The sequence below is a fragment of the Narcine bancroftii genome, chromosome 7, assembly GCF_036971445.1.
Source record: "Narcine bancroftii isolate sNarBan1 chromosome 7, sNarBan1.hap1, whole genome shotgun sequence".
Lineage (NCBI taxonomy): Eukaryota > Metazoa > Chordata > Chondrichthyes > Torpediniformes > Narcinidae > Narcine > Narcine bancroftii.
The window spans coordinates 151866330-151880209 of record NC_091475.1 but is presented as its reverse complement, the minus strand read 5'-3'; the positions used below and the strand labels follow the sequence as shown (position 1 = coordinate 151880209).

Genomic DNA, 13880 nt, shown 5'->3' with positions numbered 1-13880 from the left:
AAGTATATTGCCTCGTCCCTCCCACCTACAAATAGTGACAGGTGGCATCCTGAGTAGCATTAAGGAGCAGGATATTTGAGAGGAATGTGTGCAGCTCCATACCTGGGACCATAGCACGTTGAGTGTAGGTTGAAGTTTTAATTCTCTGTGAACTTCCTAGCTAAGTAACCTCAATTGTGTTAAAATGCAGTGGATCCATTGTGATCTCTGTTGACTGTCACCTTGGGTTGGCAAACACTCCTCAAGTCTATTCTTTCTTTACTAATTGCATTGGTCAACAAACATTTGAAAAAAGACACAAATCTCAAAATCCCTACCAATACTGATAATCATCTCATTTTGAACATTGGTGAAAAAAAGCATTTTCTCCTGTTAATGCTTTTTAAAGTTACTTATATTATCAATCAAAGTATGACTTATCCCTGTAAATTCTTGTCCAGAGTTTTAGACTATGTTTGCAATTGAAATTCTGTTTACAAATATTCAAAATTTGCAGTGCTTTGTGATTGCACAATTATTGATCCCATGGGTAAAGAATATTTCCTGAGCTGAACAATCGTACCTATTTTAAATGAACGATTGTTCATCAGCTGTCTTGCTCAGAACATTGTTCTTTGCAAAAATAAGATCCTAGTTAGTATAATGATTATTGCATCACTGAAACATTTTTTTTACTCTGTTAGAATGCAAGAATAATGGAATGGATCTCATGATGGGCTGCATGGCAGGTTTGCCATTTGACTTCCTCTACCTCGCCCTTCTGCTATTCCAACTGTTTGGCTCCAGTTATCAGGGTCGCCAATTCCAAGAGCCAGTGTTGTCTGCAACCTTTCAGTTTACATATTCCTTATACAATGCTACAATTTACGAGAATTCTGCTGCAAGAACCTATGCCAACAGTCAAGTTAAAATGGGAATAAGAATGACTGATCCGTCCTGGGACGTCAAATACAGGATTATTTCTGGAGATGAGGACAGCTTCTTCAAAGCAGAAGAAATTTTAGTTGGGGATTTCTGTTTCCTCAGGATAAGGACAAAGGGTGGAAATGCTGCCATATTAAATAGAGAAGTTCAGAATCACTATTTGCTAATTGTCAAAGGCACTATTAGAGGGGAAGCCTTGGAAGCATGGACAAAAGTGAACATTCAAGTTTTGGATATGAATGATTTGCGTCCTTTGTTTTCTCCAACAACGTATTCTGTAACTATTCCTGAAAATACACCTCTGAGAACCAGCATTGCACAAGTGACAGCGACAGATGCAGATATTGGATCCAATGGAGAATTTTATTATTACTTTAAAGATAGAGTTGATACCTTTGCTGTTCATCCAACCAGTGGAATCGTTTCTTTGAGTGGCAGATTAAATTATGATGAGACAAACCAATATGATTTGGAAGTTTTAGCAGTGGATCGTGGAATGAAACTTTACGGGAACAATGGAGTCAGCAGTACTGCAAAACTCGTCATTCACATTGATAGAATCAATGAGCATGCACCGACTCTCAGCGTGGTGACTCACATTCCTTCCTTGATGGACAATGATCCTACCTATGCATTTGTGACTGTAGATGACCTCGATGATGGAATTAATGGGGAAATTGAATCGCTATCTATCGTGGCAGGTGATCCTTTAGAGCAGTTCCACCTCGTTAGAATTGAATCGGAAGGCAGAGAGTATAGAATAAAGGAAGCAAAGAGAATAGACTGGGAAGATTTTCCCTATGGCTGTAACCTCACCCTACAAGCAAAAGATAAAGGAATCCCTCAGAAATACTCTGCAGTGAAAATAGTACGTATTAGAAATATGGAGGAAGATGAAATCCAAGTTACATTTGAAGAAGATCTCTATGAAGTGGAACTAAATGAATTTGCCCCTCCTGGAGTAGCTGTTGTTGTTGTTAATCTCAAGCCAGAGCCACCAAATGTGGAATATAAACTTAGTGTAACTGACGATGCTCACTATTTCCATATTAATCCTCGGACTGGTCTGATCACCACGGCACAGCACGTAAGTGCCCTTGAAAGAGAACATTTGGTCTTAGAAGTGATGAGCAATTTCAATGAAATCAAAGTACGTGTCGTTGTGAAGATTGAAGATGCCAATGACCATGCCCCGGAATTTCACCAACCTTTCTACGAAGCATTTCTCAATGAGAGCATGCCTATCGGTAGCAGTGTCTTAGTTGTTACTGCCATGGACAATGATCAAGGAGAAAATGGATATGTAACATATAGCATTGGCAGTCTGAATCCATTGCCTTTCACAATAAACCAGTTTAGTGGCGTCATTAGCACGAGAGATCAATTAGATTTTGAGTCCTCACCTCAGAGTTACAGGTTTTTTGTGCGAGCCTCCGATTGGGGATCACCTTATAGGCGTGAGAGTGAAGTAAATGTGACTGTATTTGTGGAAAACGTTAATGATAATAAGCCCCTGTTTGAGAAAGTGGACTGCCGAGGAGTGATTTCCCAAGAGTTCCCTGTTGGTGAACAAATAACTGCTGTTTCAGCAATTGATGTTGATGAGCTGGAATTGGTAAAGTATAGAATAATTTCCGGGAATGAGCTTGGATTCTTCTACCTAAATCCTGACTCTGGCGTACTTTTCTTAACAAAAGCATTGGATGGTGCAAATTCAAAAGATGGAGTTTTTTCACTTCAGATAACAGCTTCGGATGGAGAAAACTTTGCTGACCCAATGTTCGTTAACATTTCTTTGGTGCATGGTAAACTGACTGCAAAAGACTATATCTGCAAAGAGACAGGAGCTGCTCAAAAATTAACTGAAAAGCTAATTAAAAGGGCTAAAATAAATAATAAATCAACAATGGAAGACTTATTTCTTGACCTCTATTCGTTTAATAGAGAGACCCCACAGTTTGATAATTCCTTTCCATCAAAAATCGATGTTAAGGAAGACCTTCCAGTTGGAAGTTCTGTTCTTCAGATCATGGCTTCAGATGCAGACAGTAGCTTCAACGGAAAAGTTGTATACACTATTTCAAATGGCAATATTGATAGTTGTTTTAATATTGAAATGGAATCTGGATGGCTAACAATTCTTATGCCTCTAGATCGTGAATTAACTGATCAGTACATTCTGAACATAACTATTTATGACTTGGGCTCTCCCCCGAAGGGTGCCTGGAGACTCCTGACTGTCCACATTCAGGATGCTAACGATAACAAGCCTCAGTTTCTACAGGAGAATTATTCAGTCAACATTCCAGAAGATATGCTGCCTGGCACAGAAGTAGTTCAGATTGAGGCCACAGATAGGGATTTGGGCCGTAATAGTGAAATAATGTATGCACTATTAACAAGCACTAACCAGTTTGCTATAAATGCTTCAACTGGTATCATTTATGTGACTGGGTTCCTTGATCGGGAATTAATTCCAAATTGCACATTGAAAATAGAAGCCCGTGATCAGGGTGAGAGTGGTCACGAGCAGTCTTCTGTGGTGGCACTGAAGATCATTTTTACTGATGTCAATGACAATGCTCCCCATTTTATTCCTTCAAGTTATTTTGTTAAGGTACTTGAAGATGTGCCTGTCAGTGCTGTGGTGACGTGGTTGGAAGCTCATGATCCTGATCTTGGCTCAGGTGGCCAGGTACGCTATTCTTTGGGAAATGATTATAACGGGAAGTTTGAAATTGATAGAACCAGTGGAGCTGTGCGTCTATCGAAAGAGCTCGACTTTGAGAAACAGCAGTTCTACAACCTGACAATTCGTGTTAAAGATAAAGGCCGGCCAATATCCTTATCTTCAACGTCATTTGTAGAGATTGAAGTAGTTGACGTGAATGAAAATCTTTATGCGCCACAATTTTCAGAGTTTGCGAAGATGGTATCTGTGAAGGAAAATGCAGCAATTGGAACAAGGGTTGTGCAGGTGATGGCCAAGGATAACGATAAAGGAAGAGACGGAGAGATTCAGTACTCCATCCGGGATGGTAGTGGCCTTGGACGTTTCACCATCAATGAGGATACAGGTAGGACTGTGGGCCGAAGAGCCTGTGCTGTACTGTTGATTTCTGTTCTGTGACTGAGCTCAGAGGTCAAAAGATTTTTGATAATTTGCCTTGCATTTGATGGAAGTGGTTATTTCAATTAAATTTATGATGGGCATAAATATTCAAATTCTTGTGAAATACCTGTTTAATGTCTTTTCATCGCTTTCACCATTTATTGCACGTTATTATCAGACTATGTTGTGCATTAAAATTTAAAACTAATGTACAATATTATGCTTTTGTACAAAGATAATTTGGAAGAAAAAAGGTTAAATAATGCAGATGTTCAGTTGAAAGATCATAGAATTTAATATTTTAAATTTCCATTTATTTGTTCTGTTAGAGTTCATTAATTCTTAAAAATATCTTTTTCAAAGGGAGTGTTTTTTTCTAGTTAAACTGATTCACATTTACTTCATCTACTAATCATTCATAACAGCCTTGTTATGGGTGGTGCAGTGTGGCTATTGCTCAATATCAAGAATTTGTGATTGTAGCTGACAAATATGATCAGTGGAAAAAGAACAGAAACCCCATTCTCTGGTGTCCTCAAAATACATGCAAGTCTGTGGTGCAATACAGATGATGAAAGGAAGCTTGTAATGCTCATTCAAGGCTTATCTAACATGCTGGGTATTATACAGAACAAGTTTTTTAATACTTATCCCCAAACCATATCATATTGCTGAATTAATAGCTCACTCTGGCTCAACTCTCATTCAAATTTATTCAAAATTGATAATAAGCAATGGTGCAGCTTTATCTTTTTATCAGCAAATAGCTGAAACTCAAAGCACCAGAATTTAATAGCTTCTTTTGAAGGTGCTGATGAGTAGTGTTAGTTATTTATTGATTATTTTTGACCAAGTGAAGCCCTGTTCTGTTGCGATCATTGCTTCGACAACATATTTTGTAACTGATACAAGCTTTGCCAACCCTTTTAAAATCTACTTCATATTAGCATTTTCCTTAAATGTTTTGGGCTTATGTTTGGAATTGTTAGAAGCAATGTTGAAAGCATTCATGAAAAAAGTGAAAGCTGACTTGAAAGAGATCCAAAAAGAGAACATTTGGATTCCCTTCTGTTTTTAAGTACTTAAATAGCTGGCCAGAGATGAAAAGCAGTGTTACTGTGACCTGTAGTTTGACAGTTTTTTCATTTACTGCTGTGTAATTGTTCAGTCAGTTGCCTTGTGACCCAACGGCTGGCTTGTACACAATACTCTACAAAGAATATCCTGGGGAATTAAGAAGAAAGAACACCAAAATCAAAATTCTATTAAGTTCTTTCATGCTGAGCTTTGAATCTTAAATTTTCATCGTAAGATGCAGAATATGTCTTTGAAGATAATTTGGTATTTTTAATTGTGTTTTATTTTATAACAGTTGCAACTTTCGTAAACCCACTTTTGACATTTACTGAGAGCAATGTATATTTGCAGCTTTACTCTTGATTAGCATTTTCAGAGTTTTGGTTTTGTTGCTGGCTTTTAACTTGGTTTGCACTGTAGTCAACTGTATATCCTGTGATTCAAGAAACTATGTTCAGAACTACCGACAGAGGAAGCCTACTGTGCGATTGGCAGTATCCATTTTCATTTCAGTATAGTTAGAGATGAAAGTTAAGAATATATTAAGTTTTGGAGTGAACTGTTTTTGAATGACCGGAAAAGTATTTCATTGTGTTTTACCTCCAATATATCTAACGGTATTGTAATGAAATAAAGTACTTGCAACTTTAAGGGAGCCTTTTGCATCCTCAGAACACCCCAAGTGATATTACAATCATTGAACAGTACAGTAGAGGAATATGCCCTTCAATCCACCATAACTGTGCCAAATTAAAATTATTCCTTCTGCCTGCACCTAATCCATATCCCTCCAGTCCCTGCATGTTGATGTCTCTTAAAATCTCTCTAATTGCATTTGCTTTGGCCCCTGTCCTGGCACGTGTTCTAGGAACCTACCGCTGTATTTTTACATAAATAAACCCTACTTGCCACTTTTTAGATGTTGCCTTCTCATGCTAAAGTGTGGCCTCCAGCATTTAATGTCTGTCGATCTATCCTATTTATGTCCATCATAATTTTATATACTTAGATCACCCTCAACCTCTAACACTTCTAGAGAAAACAATCCAAGTTTGTCTAACCTCTCCCTGCAGCGAATATATTCTAATTCAGATTTGTTATCAGAGTAGACATATGACATCACATACAACCCTGAGATTCATTTTTCCTGGGGGTGTGGCATAATTACCACTAATTGGTCATGCAAAAAGTAAACTGTAAACAATCAAAAGAACTGTTAACAGGTAACGAATATAAACAAACTCTGCAATACAGAGAGAGCAAAGGAAAATCAATAAAGTGCACGAGTAAGAGTCCTTAAATGAGTCTTGTGGCACCTATACCTCTTTCCTGATGGCAGCTGTGAGAACAGAGCGTACGCTGAGTGGTGTGGGTCTTTGATGATTGCTGCTGCCTTCTGACGGCAGTGGCTTGGTTAACCTCTTCTATACCCTCTCCTAAGCTTTCACATCTTTTCTGTATTATACAAAATACTCCAAATTTGGCCCAACCATAGTTTTACAGAATTGCAACATGACTTACTATGTTGTGAATTGAATTTTCGCATACAATATACTGAGGCAACAAAAGTCTTCCTTGCTGCAGCTTCCCAAGTATATCAAACACACAACAGATAACAAAAAAGACAATAATATACAAGGTAGAGGAGTAATAATAATAATGGTAAACATAACCAAGTCCAAAAAATGTTCTAACCAATGCCATCCACCAATATCACTACTCTATCCACTTGTGTGGCCACTTTCAGGGAGTCATGGATTTTGTGCCATGATCTCTCTGTACATAAATGCCCCTGAGGGTTATAGCATATACTGCATTCATTGCCATGCATTTGACCTCGCAAAGTGCAACACACCACACTTGATGAAGGGGTTAAGTCTGAAATGTTGGTTTCCCTTTACTTCTTATTGATGCTGCAAAACTTGCTAAGTTTCTCCAGCATTTTTGTTACTTCCACATCTCAGATCTTTTTGGGATAAACTTCATATGCATATACTGCTCTATGTCTTGCTGTTTAAATTGACAAGCACCTTCACTGTCCACAAATCTGTCAATGTTTGTGTTGCCTACAAACTTATTAATCAGCCTATATACATTTTTGACCAAATCATTTATGTATGCCACAATTAAGAGGTCCCAGCACCAATCCCTTTAGAACTCCAATGGTCACAGACCTCAGGTTTGAGAAACACCTCTCTGCCATTATATCATATGGCTAAGCCAATTTTTAACTCAGTTTACAAAGTCACCACATTAATTTGCTGTTCACCGTCATCATTGTTTTGAAAGCAAACACAACAAAGTTTCCGAAAACTGCAAGTAAACAATTTATTTTGGTGTTAAATGTTTGAAAGTCAGATTTCGACACCAGAAACAGGCCCTTAAGCCCAACTTCTCCATGCCTACTGTGCTGGTCCTATATCTCTTTAAACCTTTGAAACATTTAGACAGATATATGTATTTTGAATGTCACAATTTTCCCCTCTTCTACCACTTTCTCAGTCTTGTTCCACATTCCCACCATGCCTCTAAAGTTCATTTTAAATCTTTCCTCTCATCTTAAATCAATGCCCTCCAGTTTTAGATTCCCAAACTCTGGGAGAAAGTTTTTTTGCCTAGTTACCTTATCTATTTAACATTTTAATATGTTCTATTTTAAATTTAAATTTTAAATGTAGTTATACATACAGCACGGTAACAAGCCCTTTTGGCCTACGAGCCCATGCTGCCCAACTGACCTACAATCCCAGTACATTTTGAAGGGTGTGAGGAAACCGGAGCACCCAGAGGAAATCCATACAGACACAGGGAAAACATATAAACTCCTTACACACAAGTGCTTCTGATTTTTGCTGTTGGGAGTAAAGTCCCAGCTGGTCCGCCCTTCCTTATAATTCAAGCCTTCGAGTCCTGGTAACATTCTGATGAATCTTTTTGCACTCTTTCCATCTTAAATTCTTTCCAAAAGCTGAGTAACCAAAACTGCATACAGTGCTTTACGTGCAGCCTCACCAATGTCTTGTATATTTGTAACATGACATCCCCGCTCCTGAATTAAATGCACTGACTGAAAGAATGCCAGATCCCTTCTTCATTATCCTGTCTACCTGCATCACCAGTATATCAGTAAACTGACTGTCTTCTGAATATGCCTGTTATTTTTAAATCCACCTTTTGTTGGAAGCTGTTTCAGTATTGGCACCAGGTAATTCATATACATGAACTTGCATGTTGTTATTGTACTAATCATTTCAGTTTTCTTGTTCAAGGGAGTAATTAAATTTGTGCTAACAAAATTTGGATTTGTAAGTTTGTTGCTGAATTAATTTAAATCACACTGGAAACTTTGCTTACAGACATTGACCTTCTGGAAAACAAATTAATACCCCATTAAGGCTTTCCCAGCTAGAGTTAAATTAATATTACAGTAATTTGTAATCTCATTTTTAAGAAAATCATTGCCGACAGTGATCACTTTGACCCTAACTGATCTTTCAGTGAACTCACTGGATGTAGATAGCTCTATGAAGGGCAGTTGCAATTAGATAATAAGATATTCATTTGAAATGTTTGTGAATTGTACAGTCTGGAAGCTTATCTACTAGAAATTGCATTAAATTAATTAGGATCCATCAGAGATGAAGTATAAAAATTGAAAATGGAATTCAAATAAGAATTCTTACATCAAATTAATATTTCCTAGATTGATTGTTTTTAATTAATCAAGATGTGTGATATTTAATTAGTCCCCAGTTTCCAATGTGAATGTAATGCTTCCAGTTCTCTGCAATATTAATGAAGGATATCAAGATCGTAGAAAGGGTACAGATAAAGTATATTAGAATTTAACCAGAACCGAAAGACTTCTGTTAAATAGAATTCACTCTATGGCATAGATGATTAAAGGGCAACTTAATTAAGATGTTCAAAATCATTGATGGGTTTTTCATTTACTGACCAAGAAGAAAATGCTGCTAATGGCAAATGATTGGTTACTAGAGGATACTGTTTTAAGAGAATGGCCAGAAGTCCAAAGGTGATGTGAAATGAAGAAAATATTGGTTGTGAATTGTTGTCATATTTTACATATACAGGGAAGGAAAAGTGGAGTTGAACAAAATTGACATAGCTATGAAGGTCTGAATGGCTCTATCTCCTGTGTTTTATCATTGAGATTTTCATTTTTCACTATGGATTTTACAGCGCATTATTGTACGCTTTTAAAATTCGGAGGATGTTTAATATATTTAGTTAAATTGTATATCAATTTACAATATGCACATGCCAATGTCTTGGGTTGACTATTTTAAGAATGAGACTAGAACATTGAATATTTTGTTTCATTAATGGAACAACCCAAACATATTGACCAATTTATTTTTTAAGTGAAATATTCACAAATGCAGAAAGTTAATTGTTTTGCATATTTACTTAACAAATTATAAAGTTTAATTTGATTAGATCATTTACATTTCAACAATTTGCAAATGGAAACATAATCTATTTTATTTGTAAAGTATTAATTTTGATCTCAAGATATCTCAAATTTATTTGAAGCCAGTGATACATTTTTGAAGTTTAATCATTGTTGTAAAGGGAAATATACCAGCCAGTTTGTTTGAAGTAAAATCTGAAAATACACAGTGAAGATACCATAATATTTCTGGCCAGATAATCAGCTTCAGTAATTTTTTATTTTTTTTTTAAATTTTTTTTATTTTTCACACCATAAATCACATTAGCCATGATATACACTATTTCTTTTCACACATATACAGTGACTTTTTCTCCCCCCCCCCCTTTCCTCCCAAACCATCCCCCCACCCCCCCCCTCATCCATTTTAGGTATACAATCTAGGTTGCATTAAGCCAGTCAGACAATGTTGTCATTCAACAAAATTACACCAGAAATTCTACTGAGTCCATTCTTTTCTTTCCTTCTCCTTCCATCAACTTAGGTAATGTTTGTCCCCGGTAGGTTTTCGCTATTGTATTTAATGTAAGGCTCCTATACTTGTTCGAATATTTCAATATTATTTCTTAACCAATATGTTATTTTTTCTAGTGGAATACATTTATTCATTTAAATTTGGTAGTTTCTTCCTTTTAATTTGGTTATGTGTTCCATTAATATTTAAAGACATATAGTTCAGCGTAGCCCTTTTATATTTTGTTTATCTTCTCTTTCCGTTTTTCCATCATTACCTTTCCTCCTTTTCCATTTCTGTTTTCTTATTTTCAACTCTTTATAAGACAACATTCCTACAACATCTAACATTTTCCTTATTCTCCTATTTCTATCTTATTTATCCCCAATCTCCCCTTCACCTCCTGAGTTGTCCTTTATCCCTTGTCGGACAACCACATCTCCCCTCTCCATTTGGATTTGCGAATCCACTCGCAAGCGTCAACTGATTTTGCAGTGACCGCTATTTCCCCCCACCCCGCCTCCCCCAGAAAATATTTCACTTTTCATATGTCACAAAGGTCCCTCTTTTAATTCCCTCCTTATTCTCTCTATTCCATTACCTTCCCTTATTAATTCTTGTCTATACTATCTATATTTTCCTCTAAGTACAGATACATTCATGTATGCTCATTGTCTCTATTCACTCTTATACCTCTTTACCTGCATACATATCAATCGTGATCATTTTTACTCTCATTACCCGTCTTCATCCCTCAGTCTATTTTTGTCTTTACCCACATACATATCAGTCGTGATCATTTTAACTCTCATTACCCGTCTTCCTCCCTCAGTCTATTTTTGTAATTGTTCTGCAAATTTTCGTGCTTCTTCTGGATCCGAGAATAGTCTGTTTTGTTGTCCTGGAATAAATATTTTCAATACCGCTGGATGCTTTAGTATAAATTTATACCCTTTCTTCCATAAAATCGCCTTTGCTGTATTGAACTCTTTTCTCTTCTTTAGGAGTTCAAAACTTATATCTGGATAAATGGAGATTTTTTGCCCTTTATACTCCAGTGGTTTGTTGCCCTCTCTTACTTTTTCCATTGTCTTCTCCAGTACCTTTTCTCTTGTAGTATATCTTAGGAATTTTACTACAATAGATCTTGGTTTTTGTTGTGGTTGTGGTTTAGAGGCCAATACTCTATGTGCCCTTTCTATTTCCATTTCATGCTGTAGTTCTGGACATCCTAGGGTCTTAGGGATCCACTCTTTTATAAACTCCCTCATATTCTTGCCTTCTTCATCTTCCTTAAGGCCCACTATCTTTATGTTATTTCTTCTGTTATGGTTTTCCATTGTATCTATTTTTTGAGCTAGTAGTTCTTGTGTCTCTTTAGTTTTTTTATTAGATTTCTCCAATTTCTTTTTTAAGTCTTCTACCTCCATTTCTGCTGCTACTGCCCGCTCTTCCATCTTGTCCATTTTTTTTCCCATTTCTGTTAAGGTCATCTCCATTTTAATTATTTTCTCCTCTGTGTTGTTTATTCTTTTTCTTAAATCCTTAAATTCCTGTGTTTGCCATTCTTTAAATGACTCCATGTATCCTTTAATAAGAGCAAGTATATCCTTTACCTTGCCTATCTTTTCTTCTTCTATTTCACCATACTCTTCCTCTTCTTCTTCCTCTGGGTTGACCATCTGTTGTTTCTTTGTTGCCCTTTCCTCCTCTTCTATCTTGTTTCTATTGTCTTCTGTGGTCTCTTCTTGCTGCAGGTGTTCTGCAGCTGTCGTTGCCGGCTGTGGAGATCGACTCCCCAGCTGGTCCCCCCTCCCGTCGGTGTGTTTTTTTTCATTCGCATCGCGCATGCGCGAAACTTCGCGCATGCGCGGTTGCGCACTTTTGTTCGGCTCTGCGAGCCATTTTTGTAGTCCATTATTTACCGACCTGAGGGAGCGGGTTTCTCTCTCCGCAGCGGGCCTCTTCGGACAGGTAAGGCCTTCACCTTTTTCCTCCTTTGTCTTCTCTTCCTCTCTTCTTACCGTTGCTTTCGACTTTTCTTTTTTTGTCGCCATCTTCTTTCCACCTTTATACTCACTTTTCTGTAACTTTTATTTCTGTGCCTTTGTGTTTTCTCTTGTTTTTCCCGACTTTTCTGGAGAGGGCTGGAGTTCACCGTCCGGCCACTACTCCATCGCGTGACTCCTCAGCTTCAGTAATATTTAAAGACAATATTTGCCAGACTCAAAATGAATCACCACACTTACTCTTTAAGGAGTGAAATGTGATAATTTCATTGCACCTGAGATGGTAGGTAATTTAACATCTCATCCAAAGGAGAATACTTTGAGTGTGTAGCTTTTCCTGAGTTTAACACAAATTATATGCTGGTTTCAGGCCTTGAATCAGTGACTGTTTGACTCAAAACCAATATTCTATTACTACGCTGTCTGTGGGTGGCACTCAAGTCCAATGTAATTTGCAATTTTGAAGTCATGGTTCTTGAGAGTATAGGAAACAAAGACATTTGAAACCCTTAAAGATAAAAGTTATTGGAATTAATTTCCATCAAAAAAATTTGATAATTATTGTATTTTCTGCTGCATGAAAGTTAATTTTCTTATATTGATATCAAATAGGTTGTATCTCCAATGTAACAGTGCGTTATTTGACAAATACCTCACAATATTGATTCTGGCAGGTGTTGGAAATATAGGAGGAAAGAGATATTGTACTGCGTTATCTTGGGGAAAGAGAGTTTCTTTGATGTGATGTATGTTTGCAAATATTAGGTGGTTTGTATTATCGAAGTAACACAAACCTGTTCAGTTCCTTGATTTTTAAAAAATATAACATATTCATGAAGGGATACTATAAGATCTTGAATAGCAGAAATTTATTTCCTGAAATGAAATGGGCTCTAGTTTAGGCAGTAGATCTTTGGATATCATTAAAATGAAAACAATGCCAAATCTTAGATTTGAACTTAGTGATTAACTACCAATATTAGCTGGCTGTCACATTTATTAATATATCAAAATTTAAAAACTTTTGTTGACTTAGAAATGTATAGGGTGAAAATCTCTTATCAGAGGAGTTTTGAAGCCTGTTTTTCCCTACAATTTTTATCTGCTTTCAGTTGTACAACCAGTGTTAAATAGATTTTTGTTTGATGTCCAGAACTCCATAAATACTGCAAGATTTTGCATAAATTTAAATTTTTGAATTAAATATATTTGCAGAACCAATATTTTCTCAGACTTTCTTCAGATCATCCTGAAAAGCAAAATAGAATTGCTGTAAATTTGAAGTAAAAGCAGAAAATCTAGCTATCAGTTATCAGATCAAGCAGTATACGTGTAGAGAGAAATAGATTAAATGTTTTTTTTGTCCATAACCCAGCAACAGATGTAATCTGGTACCTTATTTTACTTTACAGTTGGGTTACATGTGCTATTCATTTAAGCAGCATGTCCATTATTGTCAGCTTGCGCTGCCTTTTTGACTGCAAGGTCAATTTATTCCCAAATATATTAAACTTGGAGAAATGTTCTACAATAGACCAAAAATACCTAAATAATCCCTGTTGTGGTACTTGGATGGAAAGAATATCTTTTGCAGTGAATAATTGAAATACCTTCTACTGATTATTGAAAGTGGCTTTGTATTTCGAGTGGAAAGAATGGCTTGTAATGTGAATGCCTTGGAATAAAGGTAATTAATTTTTAACCAAGTCTTAAGCCAACTGTCTCTGAGCAGCTGAATTATTTCAATTTGGGTCTTGGCCAATTTTAAACTGCTCATTATGAGATGGATGAGATCATCTTGAACAATTTTACTTTACAATCTACTTTTTA

At 36.5% G+C, this 13880-nt stretch overlaps 1 protein-coding gene across 9 annotated transcripts in view; it reads left to right on the top strand.

Moving 5' to 3' along the window:
* LOC138739226 (protocadherin Fat 3-like) overlaps positions 1-13880 on the top strand; it is a 781242-nt gene that overhangs the window by 273040 nt on the left and 494322 nt on the right. For all 9 annotated transcript variants that reach the window (XR_011342098.1, XM_069890851.1, XM_069890850.1 and 6 more), the window contains exon 3: positions 684-4001. Coding sequence is in view for 8 of the 9 variants with exons in the window: in XM_069890851.1 (XP_069746952.1) it covers positions 701-4001 (3301 nt within the window). In the remaining variant the exon portion in view is untranslated. The remainder of the gene's footprint in view (positions 1-683; positions 4002-13880) is intronic.